General features: G+C 42.9%; 7 protein-coding genes across 7 annotated transcripts; 5 read left to right on the top strand and 2 right to left on the bottom strand.

Moving 5' to 3' along the window:
* Positions 1 to 5,809: 5,809 nt before the first annotated feature.
* BYT42DRAFT_585241 (magnesium transporter NIPA-domain-containing protein) lies at positions 5,810 to 8,034 on the top strand. The gene is made up of 7 exons (XM_051569962.1): positions 5,810 to 6,011; positions 6,071 to 6,136; positions 6,198 to 6,263; positions 6,329 to 6,419; positions 6,489 to 6,652; positions 6,753 to 7,502; positions 7,574 to 8,034. Exons 1-7 carry the CDS (start codon positions 5,912 to 5,914, stop codon positions 7,816 to 7,818), a joined length of 1,482 nt encoding a protein of 493 aa, XP_051419890.1. The 5' UTR covers positions 5,810 to 5,911; the 3' UTR covers positions 7,819 to 8,034.
* A 2,862-nt stretch (positions 8,035 to 10,896) lies between these two features.
* On the top strand, positions 10,897 to 11,552 carry BYT42DRAFT_117534 (uncharacterized protein). The gene has a single exon (XM_051562130.1). The coding sequence runs from the start codon at positions 10,990 to 10,992 to the stop codon at positions 11,488 to 11,490; it is 501 nt and encodes a 166-aa protein (XP_051419889.1). The 5' UTR covers positions 10,897 to 10,989; the 3' UTR covers positions 11,491 to 11,552.
* A 762-nt stretch (positions 11,553 to 12,314) lies between these two features.
* Positions 12,315 to 14,357, bottom strand: BYT42DRAFT_585222 (uncharacterized protein). The gene is made up of 8 exons (XM_051569961.1): positions 14,157 to 14,357; positions 13,959 to 14,024; positions 13,798 to 13,893; positions 13,720 to 13,733; positions 13,005 to 13,651; positions 12,901 to 12,945; positions 12,783 to 12,845; positions 12,315 to 12,714 (listed from the first exon to the last, which is right to left on the bottom strand). Exons 1-8 carry the CDS (start codon positions 14,225 to 14,227, stop codon positions 12,517 to 12,519), a joined length of 1,200 nt encoding a protein of 399 aa, XP_051419888.1. The 5' UTR covers positions 14,228 to 14,357; the 3' UTR covers positions 12,315 to 12,516.
* A 610-nt stretch (positions 14,358 to 14,967) lies between these two features.
* Positions 14,968 to 16,950, top strand: BYT42DRAFT_585221 (pseudouridine synthase). Its single transcript, XM_051569960.1, has 6 exons — positions 14,968 to 15,356; positions 15,419 to 15,540; positions 15,598 to 15,786; positions 15,863 to 15,941; positions 16,000 to 16,141; positions 16,201 to 16,950. The coding sequence occupies exons 1-6, from the start codon at positions 15,017 to 15,019 to the stop codon at positions 16,778 to 16,780; spliced, it is 1,452 nt and encodes a 483-aa protein (XP_051419887.1). The 5' UTR covers positions 14,968 to 15,016; the 3' UTR covers positions 16,781 to 16,950.
* Positions 16,951 to 16,953: 3 nt separating this feature from the next.
* On the bottom strand, positions 16,954 to 19,094 carry BYT42DRAFT_585216 (carboxyl transferase). The gene is made up of 7 exons (XM_051569959.1): positions 18,958 to 19,094; positions 18,553 to 18,873; positions 18,450 to 18,491; positions 18,243 to 18,390; positions 17,550 to 18,168; positions 17,305 to 17,491; positions 16,954 to 17,252 (listed from the first exon to the last, which is right to left on the bottom strand). The coding sequence occupies exons 1-7, from the start codon at positions 19,042 to 19,044 to the stop codon at positions 17,001 to 17,003; spliced, it is 1,656 nt and encodes a 551-aa protein (XP_051419886.1). The 5' UTR covers positions 19,045 to 19,094; the 3' UTR covers positions 16,954 to 17,000.
* Positions 19,095 to 19,216: 122 nt separating this feature from the next.
* BYT42DRAFT_117348 (uncharacterized protein) lies at positions 19,217 to 20,710 on the top strand. Its single transcript, XM_051562129.1, has 5 exons — positions 19,217 to 19,578; positions 19,636 to 19,680; positions 19,736 to 19,898; positions 19,962 to 20,152; positions 20,228 to 20,710. The coding sequence occupies exons 1-5, from the start codon at positions 19,326 to 19,328 to the stop codon at positions 20,605 to 20,607; spliced, it is 1,032 nt and encodes a 343-aa protein (XP_051419885.1). The 5' UTR covers positions 19,217 to 19,325; the 3' UTR covers positions 20,608 to 20,710.
* A 542-nt stretch (positions 20,711 to 21,252) lies between these two features.
* On the top strand, positions 21,253 to 23,871 carry BYT42DRAFT_117346 (glycoside hydrolase). The gene is made up of 9 exons (XM_051562128.1): positions 21,253 to 21,485; positions 21,556 to 21,941; positions 22,000 to 22,013; positions 22,086 to 22,365; positions 22,418 to 22,623; positions 22,711 to 22,922; positions 22,978 to 23,283; positions 23,342 to 23,460; positions 23,521 to 23,871. The coding sequence occupies exons 1-9, from the start codon at positions 21,474 to 21,476 to the stop codon at positions 23,693 to 23,695; spliced, it is 1,710 nt and encodes a 569-aa protein (XP_051419884.1). The 5' UTR covers positions 21,253 to 21,473; the 3' UTR covers positions 23,696 to 23,871.
* The last annotated feature ends 23 nt before the right edge of the window (positions 23,872 to 23,894 follow it).

Raw genomic sequence — 23,894 nt, 5'->3', positions numbered from 1 at the left:
TACATTGCGTATCCTTCATTATCACTTTTTTCCTCTACAATCCATCCTCTTATCATAATCAATTGGCTGCTATATTCATTCCCTTTCAGTTCCTCATGCGTTGATATGATAATTTTGTAAACAAAAATACATAATATTTAATCATCCATATCCATATCCACATCCATGTCTTTGTGAAATGTTTTCTTTTCTCAAGGTCTCCAACTTTGTGTCGCCGATCCAAGCGCAGATTCCAAACGACGAAAATCTGATAAGATCGGGGGAGATATTTTTATTTTTTTTTGTGGAATCTTTTGGAAAAACCAACCGGATGATACACAAAACTAAAAGTGGTGTCAGCTAAAACCTGAAAAGCAACATTTTTCCTCTTCAGGATAATTATTACTGCTTCAGCTACTAGAAAACAGAATCATTCCTGGCAATGACAGCTTATTATGTTTGTTCTTATTGCCAGGAAGACCCCAGGTGACGGAGTCGAAAAGGGTGAATCGGATTTATTCTGCCAATGTAATGGAGACTTCCCCATGTTTTTTAATTCGTTTGATTATCTTGGGATAAATCTTATGAAGATAAGAAAAATCAAATAGATCGCAGTGTGCAAAAGATGCAACAAACACATGTTTCTTATGGTAGATCATTCGATGGCTGGAGATAATATACTGGAAAAGGGAAAATAAAAAAACCTTTTTCCATGGTAACACGGAATCACTAGCATTGTTTCTCAGTCGACAGTTCCGAGCAAGGCTAGGCGAGCCTATTGATCGACGGATGATAAAAATGATCAGCTCGAACGGTGCACATATGTTTTTCCAGAATTTCTACACTGATTTCTGCCGACCTCGGATCGTTGTTTCTGCCCTCTGCGCTTATATCGATTTGGTAATTTTTTTTTTTTTTTCGCTCCTATTGCTTGACGAACACACCGTAATTGCTGAGTCAAGTAGATCCCTGATCAATCAGCCCATTCATCTACCGTTTGTGTGACATTGTTTACCAGACTACGCAGCCGGGAAATTGTCGTTCCTGGCGTGTTGTCGGATGAGTAAATAAACCACTGAAAATTTTTTATGGCTTTTTTTTTTCTATTCAGCAACGCCATGACATAATGTCCTTGGAAACACACTGAGCTTGGTCAACGATTGGATATCATATATTTACAATAAAGCCCAGCAAGACAAGATATATCCTGTAACAAATGTACACACGTAATCGGCATACGGTCACAGTAGTAAAGCAGTCGACGAGATTAAGCCCTGATCCCAAACGTACGCTCTATGGTTGACAAAGCGAAAGGGTCCCTTGCAAATAAACATTAATTTTTGATCAATATCGCCGTTATCTTTTCATTATCCCTGACTGGCAGCGAAGCGTCAGTAGGCCGTACGTTTCTGTGGAAAAGCAACTAGGGATCGCAAACATACTTGTATCTCTCCATGAGTCAACCATGAATATAGATCATATATGCTGCGTTGACCTTCATGTAAAATATTGAACGTAACCCAAAAAAGTAATGATCGCGATTGGCTGTCGTCCAGGATATGCTTCCTCCAAGTATCCGGGATCTTTCTGAAAGAAGAACCGAAAGAGAAAACGAAAAATCAAAGTGACAATAGGAGGTGGCAGCACAAGCAGGGGTAATCGCCAGTCAGTTTACATTTTTCAAATGCTGCATGTCCTCAAGCCCGTATTATGCTATCGTGGTCTGGAAAAAATGACCGAAAGGACCCGATAAACATTGTATGCTATTATACTCCTTTCATCGACATAGAACATACAGAAATCACCCTTTCCCCTTTCATTTCTTCGCAAATAGCATGAGCGGCTTTATTTTCTGCGACATTCCAGGGTAGAATCAATGAATATGTATGACCGGGCTTCTGGGGCTAGGCGGATCGGTACATCAGAGGATGCCATTTCATATATCGAAACGGAAACAGTATGCTTAAACAGTATGGATACGATTTTATGTCACTGATAGCTAGAGGTTCATTCCTTCAAGTCATTTTTCTGATATATTACACATTTGGAATCTTGGAACGCATAAAATCAAATCGAATACGAAGTAGGTCTGCTTTGAGCATTACTTCCTAGATGCTTATAATCACATGCGAATTAAGGTATAAAAACTCATAAAAGAAAGCAGCAGAGAAGAAAACAAAAAGACAGGAAGTCATCAAAAAGTGACACCAAAATATCAAACTACTTTGTTTATAGAAATAGAGCACACGCTGCGAATTCTGGAGAAGTATATCATTCGGTGTTGAAGATGTCAGTGTTACACAAAACCTGAGTCGCGTTTACTATGAAAAATATATTCACTAGATATGGATGCTCTCAAGACTAAAAAATTGAATGGGGTCTTATAATGCACATGAGCATGTAAGTACCTCCAGTGATGACATATGTATACAGAAAAAGGAATAAGAATAACCCAGTAACTTTATAATGTTATATGAAATCGGTTGGGCAATAAAATGGCGATCCCTGTGATACAACACGAGTACAAACATATAATAATTACGGCATTTCAAACACAGTTAATATAACTTTTTGATCCTCCAAACACTGAACAGCCACCAAACGCTCCGCAAATTGCTTATTCACTCTGGTTATTGTATGATACCATGAAGACGATATTTAACAAGGCAATGATTCGCGTTGCGCGAGCCGATGTGTTGTAATCTTTCAATTCCAAACTAGGTTTAGATTTGGAGATGAAATGTCAAATACACACGTCCGCTATCGCAGCCCAACGTGATGATGTCTATCGTATCCTGTTTAGGCTTAACTCAGTTGCACCAGTCTGATTAGGTGTTTTTACCGTATCTTCATGTTATCCTGGAAAGAAACTAGCGGTTTTCTGTTCTTTACATCTTAATCATACATTTTACTCATGGGCATTCGCTTCTCAGTTTTGGGCGGTTGGAAACAGCGTTCTTTGTCCACGTTACTTTTTATTGCTCTGTTTATGAGCTATGTAATTGTAATTGCTCATGCAGGTAGATGACATTTGAAGAGGTGATTGCTGAAAGCTTGACTTATATATACTTCTTAGTCGATCTCTCGAGAGAAATGGTTCAGCAGCTATCACTGGCGATTGATAGCAGTGGTCGGGAGCTTTTGTACAAAAGAGGTCCAGAAGATGAAGAACCATCATCAGGTGCTGGTAAGTTGGCGCTTGATGCTGAAAAATTTCAAGTGTAGAAATCTCATCAGTTAATCGTTATTCAGAAGCGGCTTTAGATACCACCGCTGACGCAAGCGGTTCAGATGGGACCAGCGCAACGTCTGACGAAGAGACAGCTCAACCAGCTACAACGGCGGCTTCCACAAACCCATCTTCCGAAGAAGCAACAAGTGATCCTTCGCCCTCTCCGACTATAACAGAAGCCCAAACCGCCGCCACCACAACTCCATCTGCGACCGAAGCAGAAGAAACAATTACGCCTACTTTGACCTCATCTGATGCAAAAGACGAGGAAACGAGCATACCTAGTTTGGCCACATCCTCCAATGAAAATCAAGAAACCCAAACCCCAAGCCCCACAGAATCATCGGCAGACGTGATTTCCTCCTCTTCTCCAGAAGAAAAGGTCGAAGCTACTCCAAGCGAGGATAAATCTTCCACTTCTGATATGGCTGAGGCTACGGTCACTTCCACAGAACCTGCAATGGAGACCTCCACAAGCGCCGCAGATGAAGTCATGTCACCCTCACCCTCTATTTCGGAGGAATCTCAGTCATCGGCTGTAACTACTACTGGAGAAACGGAAGATGCATCGATCACTGCGATGGGAACAACGTCAGGAACTGACGAACCCATGTCAACCGAGCCTACGATGCCCTCCGAGTCCGGCCTTCTACCAACTTCCACTTCCGATGAAGCCGGCATGTATCCCACATCCTCTTCAGAGGAGTCAACAACCGTACCAAGTTCTGCATCTGACGAGGCCACCATGTATTCCACTTCAATTACGGAAGATCCAACCGCGACACCGAGTACTACCGATGTTAGTAGCGCTGAAGCGTCATCAGATATCTCAATGTCTTCGGTTACGGACGCTTCGATGTATCCTTCGTCTGATCCTAGCTCCTCTGTTACAAAGGACTCGATATACCCATCTTCGGATGTGGAGACATCAACGTCGGCCACCGATATCTCTTCTGCATCTGTTACCGATATGGAATCTTCCTACACTGTGCCCTCCGTGACGGCTTCAGAAACCGAGTCGACGACCATTGAGCTTTCAACAACTGACATGCCATCTGATACCCCGACTTCTGATCCTAATAGTATTCCGACTGACTCCCCTACTACAGCTTCCGAAACTATGCCAACGGAAACATCTATGATTACCGATGTACCTGCCCCATCGAGCGATCCCACTTCAACGGACGATGCTCCCACGACTACCGATAAAAGCCCCACAACAGCTTGGAGTGAACATTCGTTTTCCGTGACTTCATCCACCGCCACACCGTCTCTTGTACTCGGCCAAAGCGAATGCGGTGACGATCCCAACGCCATCAACGGTCGATGTCCATCCGATACCTTTTGCAACGCTGCAACAAAAGCTTGCGTACTATTACTGAACAATGGGGAGCACTGTTACGAAGACTTTCAGTGCGCATCGGCCTACTGCGGTAAAGGATTCCAATGCAGCGATCCTCCACAACCTAGTGATATCGACACTCTATCAGGTGGCCAGATCGCCGGCGTTACTATCGGTGCGGTAGCAGGGGCCATCCTATTATGCTGGATACTCATAAAATGGCAACGGCGACAACGCCAGATCAATCGACGCGCTGCACGATTCAGACAAGAACAAGACCAACAATTTCTGGATCTGGGCGACAATAAAGGCGGTCGATCCAAAGCGCGGCTTTCCAAATTCGATTTCCTGGCGAAAGCGCTGGCACCCAATAATTCCCAACCGCATGATATGAGAGAAAGACCTATCAGCCATCGCAGTATCGAAATGTCTGTTACCTCGAGTAACAGTGATCCTGCCATGAATAGTCAATCGCCAGTAGAAACAAGATCACCCTACGGATATCAGGCACCTCAGGAAGAAGCGTTTGCGGATCAACGCTTTTACGGGGATCTTGGCTTGGCGTTTGCTTCATCCCCCGCCATGGCGGCTGCGCGGACCCTACCTGCCAACCATCCTCCGACAAGGGTTTCCATGAATCCTTACATGATGGCGCGCGATCCCAATTACCCCATGGCAACGACGGTATCATCCGGATATGAAGCGCCAGCAATGTATGCGCCAATGCTCCAACCAGTGCACCCTGAACATCAAAATCCGTTCTTCGCCGCCCCACCATTATCAAGTCATCGAACTAGCTGGTTAAGGCAGGCACCACAGTTTACTTCGCCTGAGTTAAATAGTCCTAACCAGCAGACTCCGTTTCAGCCGTTGGATCGGTATCCAGAAAGTCCAATGACAGACGCTTGGCGACACGAAGATCAAATATCTTTATCACATAATACCATGTACACTTTATCGTCTCAGGGAGATTCACGTGGTTTGCTCGAATCATCACAGGGAAAGAAAAGTTACGGGTTCATCTAATCAATTAAAGAATTGGGTTATAATGGCTAATTTTACACTCCGACGAATGGTACAAGTTTCTATTGTGATTTTATTGGTCATCCAAGTTGATTGTTGGGACGCTTATTTGTACCGTGATTTTAAAAAGGAAAATCACCAAAAAAACATTGGAGTGTGCTGTGGTTGCGCCCGCTTTTTGGCTAAAAATAGCCAAGCGGGGATTTTCAATAAGGCAATAGCTTTGTTGACGTAAATTGGGAAATCACGCTCCTTTTGATATTTGCAGTGCCTGAAAAGTCTCGACCTGTCTTTGGTTCACTCTTTTTCATTTGCATTTCATTGATCGTCACATCATGAGCTCTAATTCCACAACAAGCCCTTTCATGGGTAGTGAAAACGAACCTCATGGTGCACTATACAAAAGCATAGGCGTTACACTCGCCGTGGCCAGTGGTATTTTGTCTTATGATGTCGAAGCAACGATAACACTGGTCAATCTGACGTGACTATAGGTGCCTTCATTGGTAGCAGTTTTGTCTTTAAGAAGAAAGGTCTATTACAATCCACCGAACGATCAGGTAACAATCAGCTTCTGCATGGCATAAATCAATATTATGTTCTCATCTCGGTGATAAAAAGGTGGAGTGGCCGGCGAAGGATACGGATACTTAAAGTCGGCGATGTGGTGGACAGGCATGATCTTGAGTAAGTTACAGTATGCTGTTTATCAAGAGTTTTTGGGACCTCATATATTTGGATCGTGACATTAGTGGTCGTGGGCGAATTTTGTAATTTTGTGGCCTATGCATTCACTCCGGCAATTTTGGTCACTCCACTGGGTGCACTGAGCGTGGTGATCAGGTAAATCGGCGGGATACAAGGTTTGCATTTCTACCCAAAGAAAAAAAGCTAACACGTATTTTTACTTAGTGCTGTGCTATCTTCCATATTTTTGAAGGAAGGTTTAACGTTTCAAGGAAAAGTGGGTTGTTTACAATGCGTGCTGGGCGCTATTATCATTGTACTTCATGCCCCACAAGAAGGCGCGGCCGATAATTCTATTGAGACATTTAAACAATTAATGTTATCAATAGGTAAGTTGGAGCACAAGCACTATGCATGTTACAGAAGCAATCAGTAAACAAAACATGTAAACATCTAATTAATCTTTTTTGTTTGATGCATACTCTTTAGGATTCCTATTCTACGCTGCGATTGCCGTGGGGGTCTCTCTGTTTTTGGTCTTCTATTGCGGTCCTCGTGTGGGCAACAAAAACATGCTGGTCTATATCACTACGTGTTCTCTGATTGGGTCATTATCGGTGGTTTTTACCCAGGGTCTTGGGGGTGCTATTGTTCATTCAATTGCCGTTGAGAACCAGTTTACCAACTGGTTCGTTTATTTGGTGCTCGTTCTTACGGTCGTCACACTGGTGGTGGAGATCGTTTACCTGAATAAGGCATTGAACATCTTCAATACTGCCTTGGTGACCCCAACCTATTATGTGATCTTCACTACCCTCACCATCGTTAGTTCCACCGTATTTTATCGCGGTTTCGACGCCTCAGGAACGGACATTACATCATGTGTCTTTGGCTTCTTGATTATTGTTTCTGGCGTAGCTTTATTACACCACTCTCGAAGCCAACCTGAACATATTCCATTAAACGACAGCGACAGCATGGAGGAAAGACACGGATACGATAACGAAAAATTGATGATGTCCGAGGATGACCTAGACGATGATGATTACCAAGAGTCACCACGACATACCACTGCACGAGCAAGTTTGGCTTTTTCCCGTCGTTCCAGACATTCCACCGATGACTATAACAGCGTCGATCTATTACCTGCGTCACAGCAACCTTATACAGAAACTATCCGTATGAATCCTGTTTCAAGTAAAAACAATACACGCAAAACTGCTCGTATGGACAGCGCAGGTAAGGAAATAAATATTTCAGAATAATTCTGTCACGATACAGACCTGCTCACTGGATATTACAACCATTAGGCAGCTTACTTGAGCAAGATCTGGAAATCGGAACCGCGAGGAGCGGTCACCATCACCGTACAACATCGAGTCCATCCAATATACCTTTCCTGGATCCCCCACCTGCTAACAAACAACAAACGTCTCAAGCATCTTCGGATCGTGTAACAGCGCACAAAATTGGTCTGAAAAATTCCGATCAGGACGAAGAAAGACAATTGATCAGCAATTTTGAAGATTGGGAAGAGAATGAACAATCACGTTGATATAAAGAAATGAGGAAACCGAAACGGATACACCAAAAATGAAAGAAAACAGAGAGAAAGAATATCTCTCCATTGTAGTATATGTATTCAATTTTTTTTTAACCAATTTTAAATATCCGCACTTCTGGCAATGCTTGTGGATGTTTACTGATAAATAGATGAATAGTGTATATTGAATAGTGAAAAATAATGTTATTGTCTATCTTTGAGTATCAGTTCGCTTTCACAATCCTCATACCTTCTGGTTACCATTCAGTTAAGTGGCCCTTCACCTCAAACATGGCCTTGATCCTCTCCGGTATTTAATCCACCAGTCTGTTGATGAATTTGGAATCAATGGAATCCCAAGCAATACTGCTTGTCAGTCATACCTGCGTGGCACATTTTCTGTACGCTCAACTTCATTGAATACCAAACGTTTTCTACTGGACTCAGATCTGGAGATTGAGCTGGCCAATCTAGCTTTGGAATGCCATGATTTAGCTGCCATTGTTGGGTATTTTTGCTGCGATGGATCATTGCTCTATCTTCCATAAGAACCAAGTTTCATACACAAGCTCAATGGAGTTCTCCGATTTGCTTCTGCAACTTCTGCGGCCGTATTTTTTGCCAGGGTATTCTTGTGAATATTATCCAACTGATCGGCAACCTATTGTTACTCATCACCGTCATCAATGCTGGATCGATGTTTGGAAGAACGACATCTCACGACAGATGAAAGATCGAACGTATTTAAGGAAATATAGGACTACATGTTCGGTAGGATGGATTAACAAATCCGCATAAAATATGAGGTATTATAGTCTTATTTTTGATGCTGATGTTACATCAATGGTACCATTACAGTCATGCAAAATCAGTAGCTGAATATTCTGAGCATTGTCCCTGATCGGGAAGCCATATTTCTCGACGTAATCCTTGATGTCAGTTTATAACAAAAAACCAACAAGCAAACATTGAGCTGCATCATCTACATGTAAATGCTGGATGGGCGTTATACGAGAGGCTAACTTTCTGATGTTTATTGAACTTGGTTCTAGCCCCCAATCATGATCGTAAAAAGCTGAAGTTGGATCGATCAAACATGTTCTCACTATTCAGACTCCGCATTGTTCGTTTAAATGTCTCGCATGAAAAATTACGAATCCCTTTGTCGCTCTTCCTCTTCATGTCAAACCGAAAAGATAAAGGGTGCTATAGAGTATAGCAAATAAGGTTCAAAGTCGCTAAATGTTTTATTAGGAAGCAACGAGCTACATATGCAATTCCCAGCCAACAGTCTAGCGATGAAGACTTTGATGAACAAAATCTCATCCAAACGGCAATTGAAGGAAGTCATCAGTCTCTACAAAGACGTACAGATTCCCACGAATATAGCGCAGCCGGTCCCTCCAATTCCAACCGTGCCTTACAGCCATCGCCTTCAGCCTTGATATCAGCGGCAAAGCTTGTTCGCGAAAAGAAGATAAAAAAGCAACAACAATTGAAAGCAGAAAAAGAAAAGCAAGAGCAAAAGAAGAAAGGTATAGTGATGTTGCTATCATTATTGATTTTCACGCTTCCCATGCTTATTCCAAACATCCATCAAAATAGAGAAACTGCCAAGAACTAGAGCCGGCCAGAAGCGAAAGAAACCGAAGAGCAGAAACAGGCGATGAAAAAGCAACGAACGCGGGGCAAGCAAGCGAGAAATTTAGCCAATCGTAATGACAACTATTCCAAACATTGCACAGCTTGCGTTAAGGCGGGAGTGTATGAACAGCAAACTGCCCACACCTCAAGACGATCGCTACACTGCCCTTTCCATTCCGTGTCGCTCAATGAACGACTAGACAATCTACTCGGGAAAGATCGCATCAAGTTTGTTAGAAAGATTGGTGTCGCTTCATTTTTGAATTTGGAAGAGCCTGCAAAACAACGACTGCAAGATCAACTCACCGGTTTCGTTGATTACTGGCGAGCAGCAGCTCTTAAATCACAAGCGTTTGCAACGTATTACATTTTGGATTTGCTGGATACCCGTCATGAAGTCCCTCCCATTTTGTTCTGGCAAGATTTTTTTTACGCATGTATACAGCTCATCCACGGAGAGGAGATCACCAATACCAACAACAAGATACCCAAGCAAAGCATGACCGAATGCTATCAGGAATACATGGGACATTGCCCACAAGCATCATTTTTGACCCATATACCCGGCTATAAGCACGCATTGGCTTCGTTGGCCGAGCAATCCGCAACAATATTTGTAAACTCGGTCACTGAGAATTTTGAGCATCGAACCATCCGATTTTTTTGCCTCAAATTGCAGAATGCTGTTCAAGTAAGCTCTACTTACCATTCTATCCCAACATGCCATTAATTCACATTTTGTCAGGAACTTACCAAGAAAAATGCTGAAAAAATCGCCTGCTACATTTATGATTCGTCCAATGATCCAGCGAATTCGCCAGAATGGCCATCGTCCATTGAACGCTCAGACTTGCTCAATTCCACAGTCGACGATATTCATCAGCTTTTTGAAAATGTCCCAAAACCGATCAATCTGAAAACTCTATCAGCACATCCAGAAAAATACTTGCCTTTTTTGCACACAATCTTGCGTGAAACTGAAAATTACAATGCCGAGCAGATCAACAGTACTGAAGTTGTACAAACCGAAGCCAACAACGGATGGGCGCGAACTCTCATCACGACTCTCGATGAATTTTCCATTCTTCCCCGCCAATATCGTTCTCGCTTAGTTCGTCAAATAGTTGCAAAAGTCAACAGCTCTGGAGAAGTTCCCCATGGGTTTCCACACGTCTATCCGTACGCTCTATCGAAATCCTGCGGAGCACTATCAACGAAGCCAAAAGTGCTATTGAGAATTCACGACAATATCTATCAGACGTTCAAGAACGTGGTACAACTGCGATCGATACCAGCACGTGCTTCTGCCCCCAATCATCTACTTTCATCAAACAAAGCCGAGTATTTCCATTGATACCAATGTATCACTTTCGCCGGCAGTATGCAATGATCGATTTACAGACTCTGAGGGCATTATTGCTCAAAGCACGCGTTCCACTCCTTCCAGCTCGTGAAACAGCATTCGCACAGTTTAGCGCTATATTCAATTTTGCCAAGTTGCGGTAAGCTTGAATCGGGGGAAATTGTATAAGCATATGAATGACCAGAATGAATGTAACTAGTCACGAAGAGGTCGAGGTGCCCAACCGTCCTTTGTTTGCTGGGAGCATTCGCACAGACGGGTACGGTGTGGATTGTATTTTCACACGGCGAAAGCTTGAAAGCCTGCCACAACTAGCCATCGAAGATTTTACTACCGCTGAACTCGACAGAACTTTCCATCTATGGGGAGTCGATCCAGGGATCACGGAAATTTTCGTCGCCAGCGATGGACATGGCCAACAAACACACCAGATCCGGAGGTGCTCAACGGCCGAATTTTACCACAATTCGGGGGTTAAGAAATCAGCAGCGAAAATGCTTGCAATGAAGCAGCAGACAGTGACTGATGGGCGAACCATTGCTGATATTGAGCGGGATTTGCCGTCACGAAAATCATCTCACAAAGCGAATATCATCCGTTATGCCCAAGAATTATCCCAGGATCTGGATTCCATGCTCAATTTTACGATGATCGCTTTTCCTCGCTCCGTTTCTTGAACTACATCGGCAAGCAAAAGGCGGAAAGCGAGCTTGTGAACATCATGCTCAATGGTGGCAAAAAATACACTGCACGCAAGCAAGAAGAAAAGAAGAAGAAGGACAGGAAACACAGAAGGTAACTTCAATTGAACAACCCATTTTTTTCACGATTCGTGCACAGTCGCAACTCACAAAACGAGGGCTTTTCTAGACCCAACAAATGGCGAAAGGCTAACCACGACCCACTCACAAGATTTCCTCTGATCGCCATAGGGGATGCGGTATTCAAACAATCGATGCGAGGAAAACCAACAGGTCTTGCCAACAGATACCGGGCCTTGTTGCGGCGGGCTGAACATGAAGGATTGCTGGTCACCGTCAATATAAACGAATACAATACTTCAAAAGTAAGGATTTTCACTTGACAAATATGGTACGATACACAACTGACAGAAAATGGTAGGTTTGCTCTCGGTGTGGGCAAAAGAAATTGGAACAATTGCGACTTCCGGACGGCGAAGTGATGCATAGTGTGCAGCTTTGCAACAACTGTAACACATTATGGCAGCGCGACGCCAATGCCAGTCGCAACATTCGTTTAATCGCAGCTACTTTGGCCAATGGCCAAGAGCGTCCATCAATATTCACCAGTACTTTTTCCACGTAACAAAAACGTGAGACGGTTACAGTCGGTAAGTTTTATTGGATGTAAAAAAAAATTTATTGTCTAATTTTTTTTGGTAGAGCACTGTATATGTATTCTTGCACTATGATCCTAATTCCCCCTAGATCATCTGATTTTCGTTGTACAAAAACTGTTTTTAAATCTTCCATCTTATTGTATAAAGGAGAAAAAAAAAGAATGCCAAAAAAAAAGAAAAGGAAAAATCCTAGCATCAAAATTCAACCAGCATGCACTTTTGGGCAAAGAAAATGATACGTTAAGAATATGAAAAAAACTGTATTCGTCATAGACATAATGATGCGAAAGCAAGGCCATAAAACATAAAAGGCTTTAGATAGTTTAGATCGTTCAAGATGGGTCTAGTTGGCTTTAACCACGGTTTGAAGAGCAGTAAAGATAGTGTCGGCATCTTTCTTATCGTCCGCAAATACTTGGAAGGAACCTTCACTATGCGTGTCCAAAACAAAAGCGTTGGGTACAAAAGTGTCGCGCTCTTCATCGATGGCTGACAAAGAAGTTACGTTGTTCAAATCGATAACAATGATAGGTGTTTTGTCCTAGCAATATTAAACGGTTAGTTTATCCGAATCTTCCTCGCCATCTAGCCGATGCACTATGTGAATACCTGTTCATCCCGATATAACATCAAGTTTTTGCCGCGAATGATAAAATATCGACGTCTCCAGAACTAATATAAAGGAGTAAATAACGTGAGGTTGCACATGTATTCTTTTTGCACTTACTGGGCTATCATTGGGTTGGACGGATGCAAAACCCGCAAGAATGATCTATGCACATCATGTTGCTAAGCGATACGCTGCCATAAGAAGACGCTATTCACACTTACATCTTTGTTCTTCTCCGCTTCTTCAATCTTTCTCAGCAGAGCTGCTTTTTGTTCTCGTTCAATTCGCTCCTCTTCGGCCTTTTGTTTTTTAGCTTCTTCTTCCGCTCGACGCCTGGCTTCTTCTTCAGCTTTCGCTTTGGCTGCAGCTTCGGCTTGTGCTTGCAAGCGTGCGGTCTCCTCAGCCATGAGCTTTTCTTCAGCTGCTTTTCGTGCTCGATCACGTTCTTCCTGCTGTCGCTGTTCCTCACTCACTACTGGTTCAATCGGTTGCCCATCTTCCGAAGCGTTACGGTTAATCTGGTGACTCTGCACATCTTCCGATGACGGCAGCTCTTCACTCGCTTCCTGAAACTCATCGGGCTCGGCCGTCACAACGTCACTGGGAAGCATTGGCGAAGGATCAGTTGGAGAAGGAGGTGCTGCTGATTGAGACTGCGACTGTGAAGAACGACGACGCGATGATAAGGAGGCGCGCTTGCGCTCTGACATTGAAGATGGCCGAGACCGGTTCGGTACTTGGTTTTCCCCTAGTTTTAGTCTCGTACGAACGTTCGCATCACTCAGATCTGAAAGTGAAGAAGCTGTAATTTGGGCATGATTGACTTTGAGTATATTGGCAACCGAGCGGCTGTGCACAAGTGCTCGTGCTGTAGGAAAAATAGGCGCACGATAAGTACAACGTAATATTTGGTCGATAAATTATGCTCGTTTTTACCTCGCCGCACACCACTGAGAACCCGTTTAAAATAAGTAACGCAATTATTGTTTGATCTGTTGCTTTGTTGAAAAATACCTGACTTGATCGGGCACATAAGTCACGAGAAGATATCTGTCATCTACGCGAAGGAATCCATATAATACTTCGTCGCCTAAATGATTTCGGAACTCTCTAAATAGATGGTCAGTCTCCTTGAACGTGTTGATGAATAGCGGAGAGAGAAAAACTGTGCATACCCAAGTCCCTCAGTTCCCTTGGCATATAAAGATATAACGTCGCGAGAAGTGTATCCGAGAAGAAGCCTGCAATATTGAGACCATGGTGAAGTATTTTACGTGATAAATCCAATACCGAGTAAAGGAAAAAAAGAAAGAGGAAACAATAGTCAGCATGGCGTTTTTCACTGGAAGCAGGACAATAAAACAAATACATACCAATCAGTAGGCTCCTCTTCAATAATAGCATTGTAAGCCTCAGTGATTCTAGGATCCGATAAATCGCACATGTGAATGGGAAGCGAGGAAAGAGGAAAAGGATGCTATGGCGGGTAGCGTAATAAGCTGGTCATCAATAAGCTTATTTTGGAGCAGCTTGTGATACACGTAATTTTCGGTATAAAACAGCGCAGTTGCTCGAGAACACCAATTTTGGCATGACGGCACACGCAGCAGGGACACAGAATCTCGAGTCCGTGAGCATATTAAAAGTGCGGATGATCGCACCGCCTGTTCCAAGTTGTCTAGTTTTTGTTTAGCCCACTGAAACGATTTGACCATTCGGCCCAACGCCAACCTCCTGTCGCTCTTATACATAGTCACTGACAGTAATAATTAAAGGCATCGAAAATTCTGTCAAAATCGCCTATAGAGTTTTGCCTATATTTTCTTACCAAATATTCATCAATTTTCCTCTAACGCATGTATGATACAGTTTGGACTGCTGGAGCGATGCGATGTTGGTATATGTATCAAGCGCGGAAGGTTAAAAATTTGATAGGCAATTAGAAAGATGGGTCTCTTCAGTTGTGCCTACATATCCAGAAAAACATCGATGTGGCTTTTTTATGATTTGATATACAAACGTTGCTTTATCAAAATAGCATGTCTGTTACAGGAGTTGAAGCGTAAACGTTGAATAAACTGTATCTTGGATCCCCAATTTGATCAAATGTGCTGGTCAGCGTATGGAGAGGTTTCCGGCGCTCGAATCAATGTCACATTTCAATTTCTGACTCCAGCATTTATCGTCACAGTGGATGGCCAAATGATAATTTGTTTGTTTAATTACGCTATCTATGGGGACCATGTTTGCTCGATACCCACTGGGGCACTATTGTATCAAGAACCTACATAGCAGCAGACGTGCCCTGAGCAACAAACTCCGCAAAGGGCTGGGAATTGCATTCATTGCACAGGAGACTCACAAACTCGGTGGCTTTTCCTTTCATTTTTACTTTCATACAATGAGTGAAACGGCCAATAAGGAAGTTGAAGATACAAGCGGTCATGACAGCCATGCTATGAAGCGCACACAAACGCAAGCCGAACTTCCAACCCGTCGACAGCGTAAACGTAAAGCAGGCGATTTCCGTGATAAAAATGATCTCGGCGATGTCGAATATTATTTCGAACATGGTGAGTCTGCTAACGCAAGAAACTGCGATATCTACAGTGGTCTCATACGCTTCGTCATATAGGATTACGGAAGGTTCGACCTTATTATTTCGAGTACAAGGCCTACGCCAAAGGTCGCTGGCTCGGTCGCACGATCTTGGAGGTCTTTAGTCAGGAATTTCGCGATCGCAGTGAAAAGTATTATGTAAGGTCTGAATGCTATAATATTATGTGGATTCGCCGCACTAACCCAGGACAGTAGCGTTATGCGATTGAAAACGGACTAATCACCATCAATGATTTGCCGGTCACTGTGAATACCATTGTCAAGAATAGTGATGTGATTTCACATAAAATTCATCGACATGAACCTCCCTGTTCTGATAAGCCGGTTAAAATCGTTTACGAAGACAAAGATCTATATGTTATCGATAAACCTGGTGGTATCCCTGTAAGCATTATCTCGACCGTCTTGAAACAGAACGCTGAACAGTGTATCTTACATTGGGGAAAAAAATTGAATTTAGGTCCATCCATCGGGACGATATCGTCACAATACTGTCCTTCACGTTCTGCGGCGCCAGCATAATATACCAAAACTCTATCGTAAGTAATCTAACATACAAGAATGATCTCAACCATCGTCTAAAAATGATGCTATTAGCTGCCAATCGACTGGACCGTTTAACATCCGGGCTGATGCTTATTGCGCTGAACGGTCAGCGCGCCAAATCATTGGAAGAAGAAATGTCTGCAGGCCAGATTCGAAAAGAATACGTTTGCCGGGTCGTTGGTGAATTTCCAGAGTAACTATCTACTTCTAATGGGAAACGTAATGGATAGCGGGCTCACCGATAGTTCACAGGGAAGAGATCATATGTGATCAACCCATCAAAACCATCTCCTTCAAGTTATCCATGAACTATGTTCATGAAGACGGTAAACCGTGTAAGACAATTTTCCAGCGAATTAGCTACAATGGCACCACCAGTGTCGTCCGGTGTAAGCCCATAACTGGCCGTACTCATCAAATCCGAGTTCATCTACGATACCTTGGCTATCCGATTGCTAATGACCCGCTGTATGGAAATCGCTCCCTATGGTCACCTATGCTTCCCATGAAACAATCCATGACCGATGAGGAAGCCGAGCTCTTAGTCAAGAAACAACTGGAGGCATCGCAATACGAATCTGGAATTTGGGGCGATGAAGGGGACGGAATCGGTGGTCAAGTTCCCCTAACAGCTGAACCTGAGCAGAATGAAGCAGCCGGCAAGGAGAAAGTGCCGCTCGATAAATGTGAACAGTGCAGTGTCAGCTTATTGCCTGATCCAAAACCTGAAGATCTTTATATCTGGCTGCATGCTTGGCGCTACGCAGGAAATGGATGGAGCTACGAAACTGAACTCCCAGAGTGGGCAAGAGAAGATTTCGATCCCAAATAGATCATACAAAGTCAACATTACTTTAATTCATCACCATTGTGTATAATACAGGCCTAGATGATGGCTATTTTGTCGTACTGTATATACTTATGAAAACCAGGGTTGCTATCGAAAACGAGTAATACAATAGTGACTTGTATGGCTGTTCTCCAGGAACATGCCAAGAGCGTATTTATTTATGTTGCAGTTCGATGATGACAACTCAATTCATACAACTTGTTTACGGACGATAGAACATTCTTGGTCCGTGTGCTTTGACTTTGGCCAGGCGTTCTGGCAATACATGGTTATACATCATTACCACCCATTCACACAACATAGCACGTGTGTCACGGGGATCAATGATCTCGGGTATATCGAAAAGTTCCGCTGTTCGTATGGGCGAACGCACAGCTTCAAACTTTGCCATTATCTGCTCATATAATTCATTGCGCTTGTCACCGGCTGCATCTAACTCGCGACGATAAGCAGCCTAAAGCCAGCGATCAGTAGGCGATGGTTTGTTTTTTAAATGTCAGACTTACATAGATCCCTCCTTCCAAAGGCAAACTGCCCCAATCTCCGCTAGGCCACGCCACGCGCATATTAGGGCTACGATTATCCACGAATGCGCCACCAGCAACACCAAACACCTTGCGTAGGATAACGCTAAAATAAGGAACATCTGATTGATAAAGAGCAGCTGTCAGGGTCGATCCATAACGAATAGTCCTATTGAACGCCGTGTTAGGACGTGAAACTTTGGCGAGGTTAACCTTTCATATATTACGCTTCTTTTTCCGCTTTTGTGCCGACAGCGAATCCAGCATAATCAGCAAAGTTGACGATAGGCAATCCAAAGGTATTGCAAAGATCGATATGGCGCCTGAATTTCTGGCAACTGGCTGCTGTGAGAACACTGCCAGTCTTTGTACAGTCAAAGGAAATGATGCCGATGGGATATCCTTGCATCCGTGCTAGAGCGCAAACGGCTCCGTCACCCCAGCGATTGCCGATCTCAAACCAGGATCCTTTGTCTACCACGGTGCAAAGGACGTCCCTCACTTGGTACGGCCTCTGGCGCCTTTTTGGAATGATATCCAACAACCTGTCATCACGGCGTGTACTTGGATCATCTGTGGGGTCCACCGGCGGTAGCTGAAAAACGTTGGTAGGCAAATAAGACAAGAATTGTTTTATCTGATGGAAACAATCTTGTTCATTTTTCGCAAGGTTATCGATAGTGCCGTTGGCGGTATGAACCAAAGGCCCTCCCAATTCCTGTTTGGAAACATTTTCAAACGTCGCGTTCGCTACAATGGGCGGCCCAGCTGCAAACAAGGATCCGATGTCTTCCGGTATAACACTGAAATGTGTTAATGTTGCCCGAGCTGCTCCCAGACCAACAGCTAACAGCAAAGAGATTATGGATTAAAACGCTGTAGATATTTGTGTGCTTAGTTTCATCAATATTAGCACGTACCTGGGCCAAGACTTGCCGAGACGACGGGAATTTCAGACAAGCTACCAATCATGTCTTGCATACCAATTAATGGTGGCAGGTATGTAGCACCTTTATCCAGCATCAGCGTCACTGAACCGCCCCCACTACTTCCATCGATCAAACGAACCTAATCACAGTTGAGAACCCAACTGAAAAAGGCCTTGCAACAGTTACCATCTTACTTACAATTGGAATCCGAAGTTTACGAGCTAATTGTTCAGCATATAACTAGCGCGAACCAGGATCGTGAGCAGGAGACGTGACACCAGCTGCAATGCGTTCAACTTACAGATTTGCCCCACACCGCGCCATCTGCATGACCGCCGCGGATTGAAAAATCATCAGCAGCCAAAATAACATCCCTTTTGCTTATGGTTGCTTTTCCGGCCACAAAATTTGCGGGAACATAGTCTTCCATGGAACCATCATTATTGTACTGGGTTCTCCCGGCAATACTCCCAATTTCGCGAAAGCTGCCTTCATCTACGCACTTTTCGATACGCTCACGGACCCACAGTTTGCTTGATGTCTTTTGACGGATATATCCTCGGTCATTTGGATCCGCAACACGATTAAGGAGTTTTCGTTTTTGTACTTCCTGCAAAACATCCTGACAAACAAACAGGATTTCAGTAATTTAAGATATGAAACAGCCGGAACGGACATAGTAATATTCGGGACTTCCATAGCTTACTTTCCATTCAGATTTATCCAAGGCTTCATCTGGTTGCAAATGCTGTGATATATTCGCTAGTCTTGCGAGTGATTTTGATTGGGTCATACTTTAAAGTGTGCTCGTTTTGAAGAGTGAAAAATGTAAAGAAGATGAAGGTTCCAAACCAAATGCTGCCAATAATGTGTGAATTTGGTTTGTCAGCGAAACGCGTCACATTGGACTCCGCTTCTTCTCTCCCATGAATCGAAATCGTGTATAGCCGGGAAGGGGTTGTTGCCTCCTGGTGTTCACTCGCGCTTGATATTCGAGCAGAAAAAGCAGAATAAATTTTATATGCTTCATATATAAGTCTCACGAACTTGCAGGTGCTTGATGATTTATTGCGCATGATAAATTTTGGATTCTGCTATGTAAAACCTTCAGAAACCGCGCGTTCCGAATTTTTTCCGTCCCAAAAGAATGAAAAAATTCGGGACCGCAAAGCCCAATCAGTGTGCTGTCATTACGATTCATACAACATTATGGCAGCAGTCGACGATAAACTTTTTGCGCGTCTTCATGACAAAGCCAAAGAATACGATCTCTCGGAACAAGAAATACAAACTCTTGCTACAGCAAGACAGCAGTTGAACACTCACAGTAAGAGCAACATGAACAGTTTCTCCAGCATTGCTTTGCTCAACAGCTCTTGTATAGCACGCCTCGGTGGCTTCATTGGTTCAGCGACTGCCTTTTGGATAGGTAGGAAGCACACGTATTTGATTATATTTCTTTCGTTCTTGACGTCAGAAGTTAGGTACCAGAAGGAAGTTCCGTCCTTTGGGACTACTAGCTCTTGCTGGTGGTGGATTCTTAATTGGCTCGCAAGTCGGAATGATTTCGGGTATGCTAGCAAGTATCAAGTCGATCAAGACTCTACCGGAACCACAACATTTGGTGAATGCTATTAAGAATATGCAGTATGTACTTTAAACCCCTCATATTCTCAAAGAATTGTACAATTCATCGTTTATCCTATGTAGAAACGATATGTTGCAAGCGAGAGGATACAAATTAGACGGTCCGGGAGGTCGTCCACGCGCCATGACACCCGAAGAAAGAGAACACCCAACATCAGGATACCAACCCCAAATGTCATCAACTTCTAGTGGAAATTTCGAATCTACATCTTCGCCTGATTACCATGGCAACACGGAATTCATGGCTGATCAAGGTACAGCGCATAGATTACCATATCATGTCACAAGAAGCAGAACGCTCACTTTTATTTTGTACATGTTCACTGTAGCCGAGAACGCAACATCATCCTCCTGGAACCGTTCATCGAGCGAACCGTCTGCTGATAGAACATGGAATCGGAAGGATATGGAATATGACGGAAATGCAAATACGGGCAATACCTCTGCACAAAGTCAAGCACAACAGCAAAGTGCATGGGATCGTGTCCGTGCTGAAAACCTTCCTAATAATTCGTGGACAAAGCTAAGAATGCAAGCACAACAAAATCCTAATGCTGACGCAGATGCTTCCAAAGCCAGAACGGAGAGAATCAACCGGCTGAAAGATCAGGACACGGTAACCTCAGTGGATGACCTGCCACGGACTAGAGAAGAATGGGAGAAAAGATCTTCAACCCGAACCAATCAATGGGGAGACGCTGTCAATTAACTTCACTTTTGTAACTGAAGTATATTCATGCTACTATCTTGTGTAACTCGTTGCTTATATGTTAATATATTCGATGTCACGATTGTAGACTTGATAACAATAGCTGTTTCCAAGCACTGCATTGATGAAGTAACCGGGAATTGAAATTATTACCAGCAACTCGGGACTGAAGATACTGGCGAATTTTGTTGATGAGCAAATCCATTCATCGTATTCGCATCAACGTACCATCCATGATGCTGCCTTCACCAATTACCTGGTCTTCTGTCATGACCTTCACTCGACTTTGGCTTTCTATGTAATCGACAACCAGATTTTCTATCGGTTTGGAAGAATATGGAGCAAATTTGAGAGCATTTTTACGTTCCTGTATCGCAATCTGTTGATGATGCCGCTTCTGCTGAGAATTCTTAGCTCCGTCCATTTTGAGAAAATCATCGGAATAATCAAAAAGTTAAGGAGCTTCAATTTTACCCTGTTACATAATCTTCATATTGATTCCTTAGAAGTGATGTCAGTGAAAACCGGAAAAACTACCGAAAAAAGGATGATTCAATGGTTTATGGTGTTGTGGACCAGGAAAAGTTTCTTCGTTGGTTGACAAAAATGTCGGCACCATTTCCAGAAAGGAAAATATTTCATTTTGATCGGTTGTCCGGCAGCCTGGATCTTTGAGCATTTACTTCAGTGACGTGCACATGGAAATGTGGTCGGCAAGTGATTTTTAAAGGTAGTCGTCCAGTTTATCATCGTGTACTATCCTTTGTTGCCTAGATTTTTCGATAAAACCGCCTTTGTCTTTTCTCAAAACGAATCAGTAATGCACACTACATTCAAGAATATTGGAAATTCTTGAAATATGTTCTATGAACGTGACTGTATGTGGTGGCAAATCGTTATCCAAAAGCAAACCGTACCGATTGCAGCTGGTTGACATTTTTACTATAGGTTCCTATCAAAAATGTAACATATAAGAACAAGAGGGAAGATCCTCTCTCTTCAATTTCTTGCTATTATCCAAATTTATATTGTATACGCTGTACTGTGCAACTAACTAGGGCACGTATTTTTACTTCGCAAAATCGTAATTCAATTATTCACTACATGCTGATATCTATGATGCATGTGTATCAATGGCCATGGTTCGCGAGCTTGATTGCTATCGGCCTTCTGCGTCTTGTCAAAGCAGCTGATGATAATTCCTCGCCAACTAACAATGACCAGCGAAAGGACGCTGTCAAACAAGCATTTCAGCATGCATGGGCCGGATATTCTAAATATGCTTATGGGCACGATGAAATACTATCAGTCAGCAACGGCACATCTGATACAAGGTAACAGAGTCATAGCAATGCAAGGCCTGGCTACCATTGTTACTAAATAAAAAACTAGAAATGGATGGGGAGGTATTGTATAGGTCACATATACAGTACGACGGTTCGATAGCTGATGAAGTACGATCGTTTTATACTATACAGCTTCGATATTTGACGGTCTAGACACAATGATCATAATGGGTTTGGAAGACGATTATCAAAAAGCACTTGAACATGTACAAAATGTTGACTGGAGATCTAGCAAGAATTTATCAAAAACATTTGAAACCAACATTCGTTATGTTGGCGGTCTCTTATCTGCCTATGATCTTCGACCGGATCCAATATTGCTTCAGAAAGCTATCGATCTAACAAACCAAGTGATCTTGCCTGCTTATGATACACCAGGAGGTATTCCAGCTGCTTACGTAAACACATCAAGGTAAATAAGGCTCCTTGTATAGATTGCATTGCATTCATTGACGCTTCCACAGTGGACAGCCCATTATAGAGAACCAATTGACACTCGCGGAATTCGGGTCCATGCAGTTAGAGTTGGTCAGACTGAGCCAGATTACCGGAGATCCCTACTATGAGCGCATTGCCAATAGCGTGCTGGATAAAATGGCACGTGTACCATCCAGGATTCCGGGGCTTTATCCTATGAGTTGGGATTTGTTGACGTTCAAACCAACTAGTTGTGCGTATTGTTTCATGTGGAAATGAAAATCTGTATTACAACTGATTGTTTTTCTTTTTCTTCCTTTTATTTTGTTCCTGAAATTAGCTTATATTACAATTGCCGGTGGCGCCGATAGTTGTTATGAATATTTCTTGAAGACCCATCTTCTAATGCAAGGTACGGAGAACACGCAACTCGGCATGTGGGTCACAGCAACCGATAGTATGCACAATTACTTGCGATCGGAAACCAAGGAGGGTTTAGTATTTCTGGGAGAATTCAGTGGCAATTACAAGTTGCTTCAAACAGGCGAACTGGTAAATCACATATCATTCGTTTGCTGCCTTGTATATCTATTAATGCTTTCCAAAGGTTTGCTTTATGCCAGGAAACATTTTACTCGGTGCTCGCTATCTCAACGACAGTAAATTGGAAACATTCGCGCAAGAACTTATGGACTCATGCTATGAAGCTTGGATCCGCACACCTACCGGCCTTGCTCCTGAAACTTGGAGCTGGACCGATAAGACGCAGAATATGACATATTATCCAGAGAACATGCATAGAATTATTGATACTTACGGTTTCGTACCTCAAAATATGACGTTTGACCTTCGTCCAGAAACAGTCGAGAGTCTATTTTACTTTTATCGCCTCACAGGAGACTCATCATATCAGGTTGGTTATTACTTGTTGGTCTCCAAAGAAAAACTGATATTCATGTTTCTTGCACTAGGATAAAGCATGGAAGATTTTTGAAGCGATCGAAAAGTACTGCAAAACTGCCTCAGGTTACACTCGTATCAGCAACGTTATGACTCCAGATGATGTGCAGCCTTTAGACTTTCAGGAAAGGTATCTGTTTTATGCGTACTATCGGGCTCTTGGTTTGAAATCTCATTTTTCAATCTTCAGCTATTTCTTTGCGGAAACGTTGAAGTATCTTTACCTGATTTTTAGTGATCCTCAACAAATTTCATTGGACGAATATGTATTTAATACAGAAGCGCACCCTTTCAAGCTGCGGTCGCCCCTCAAAGTGCAATTCCCGTTTGCAAGCAGTAACAGGACAGACGAACAGCATGTGTAACTCCATCATTCGCTTTGCCTTGATGTTATTTGTTTAACTTTCAATATCAAGAACTATCTCTTCAACCACTTTACAGTAACCTAATTTGGCACCCTTTGCTCTGATACGATAAATTTTATGCGTAATATTATTTATATTTCTTTGGATATTACAATATCAAGAATGCACTGTTGATGCTTAAAATATAATGTATGAATAT

This window comes from Radiomyces spectabilis, assembly GCF_025331425.1.
Source record: "Radiomyces spectabilis strain NRRL 2753 chromosome Unknown BYT42scaffold_13, whole genome shotgun sequence".
Taxonomy (NCBI): Eukaryota; Fungi; Mucoromycota; class Mucoromycetes; order Mucorales; family Radiomycetaceae; genus Radiomyces; species Radiomyces spectabilis.
This window is presented reverse-complemented; position numbering and strand designations above follow the sequence as displayed.

Bases quoted from the DNA above. Each gene is read 5' to 3' on its own strand.
- BYT42DRAFT_585241 (XM_051569962.1), top strand. From the start codon at position 5,912: ATGAGCTCTAATTCCACAACAAGCCCTTTCATGGGTAGTGAAAACGAA. The intron at 6,264-6,328 runs GTAAGTTACAGT...TCGTGACATTAG, and splicing joins GTGGACAGGCATGATCTTGA to TGGTCGTGGGCGAATTTTGT. The intron at 6,653-6,752 runs GTAAGTTGGAGC...CATACTCTTTAG, and splicing joins ACAATTAATGTTATCAATAG to GATTCCTATTCTACGCTGCG.
- BYT42DRAFT_117534 (XM_051562130.1), top strand. From the start codon at position 10,990: ATGACCAGAATGAATGTAACTAGTCACGAAGAGGTCGAGGTGCCCAAC.
- BYT42DRAFT_585222 (XM_051569961.1), bottom strand. From the start codon at position 14,227: ATGTGCGATTTATCGGATCCTAGAATCACTGAGGCTTACAATGCTATT. The intron at 14,025-14,156 runs GTATGTATTTGT...TCAATATTGCAG, and splicing joins GAAGAGGAGCCTACTGATTG to GCTTCTTCTCGGATACACTT. The intron at 12,846-12,900 runs GTAAGTGCAAAA...CCTTTATATTAG, and splicing joins TCCAACCCAATGATAGCCCA to TTCTGGAGACGTCGATATTT.
- BYT42DRAFT_585221 (XM_051569960.1), top strand. From the start codon at position 15,017: ATGGGGACCATGTTTGCTCGATACCCACTGGGGCACTATTGTATCAAG. The intron at 15,787-15,862 runs GTAAGCATTATC...AATTGAATTTAG, and splicing joins ATAAACCTGGTGGTATCCCT to GTCCATCCATCGGGACGATA. The intron at 16,142-16,200 runs GTAACTATCTAC...GATAGTTCACAG, and splicing joins GTCGTTGGTGAATTTCCAGA to GGAAGAGATCATATGTGATC.
- BYT42DRAFT_585216 (XM_051569959.1), bottom strand. From the start codon at position 19,044: ATGACCCAATCAAAATCACTCGCAAGACTAGCGAATATATCACAGCAT. The intron at 18,169-18,242 runs GTACGTGCTAAT...CTTTGCTGTTAG, and splicing joins CTCGGCAAGTCTTGGCCCAG to CTGTTGGTCTGGGAGCAGCT. The intron at 17,253-17,304 runs GTAAGTCTGACA...CGCTGGCTTTAG, and splicing joins CTTTGGAAGGAGGGATCTAT to GCTGCTTATCGTCGCGAGTT.
- BYT42DRAFT_117348 (XM_051562129.1), top strand. From the start codon at position 19,326: ATGATAAATTTTGGATTCTGCTATGTAAAACCTTCAGAAACCGCGCGT. The intron at 19,899-19,961 runs GTATGTACTTTA...TATCCTATGTAG, and splicing joins AATGCTATTAAGAATATGCA to AAACGATATGTTGCAAGCGA. The intron at 20,153-20,227 runs GTACAGCGCATA...TGTTCACTGTAG, and splicing joins GGAATTCATGGCTGATCAAG to CCGAGAACGCAACATCATCC.
- BYT42DRAFT_117346 (XM_051562128.1), top strand. The intron at 22,366-22,417 runs GTAAATAAGGCT...ACGCTTCCACAG, and splicing joins GCTTACGTAAACACATCAAG to TGGACAGCCCATTATAGAGA. The intron at 22,923-22,977 runs GTAAATCACATA...TGCTTTCCAAAG, and splicing joins TGCTTCAAACAGGCGAACTG to GTTTGCTTTATGCCAGGAAA.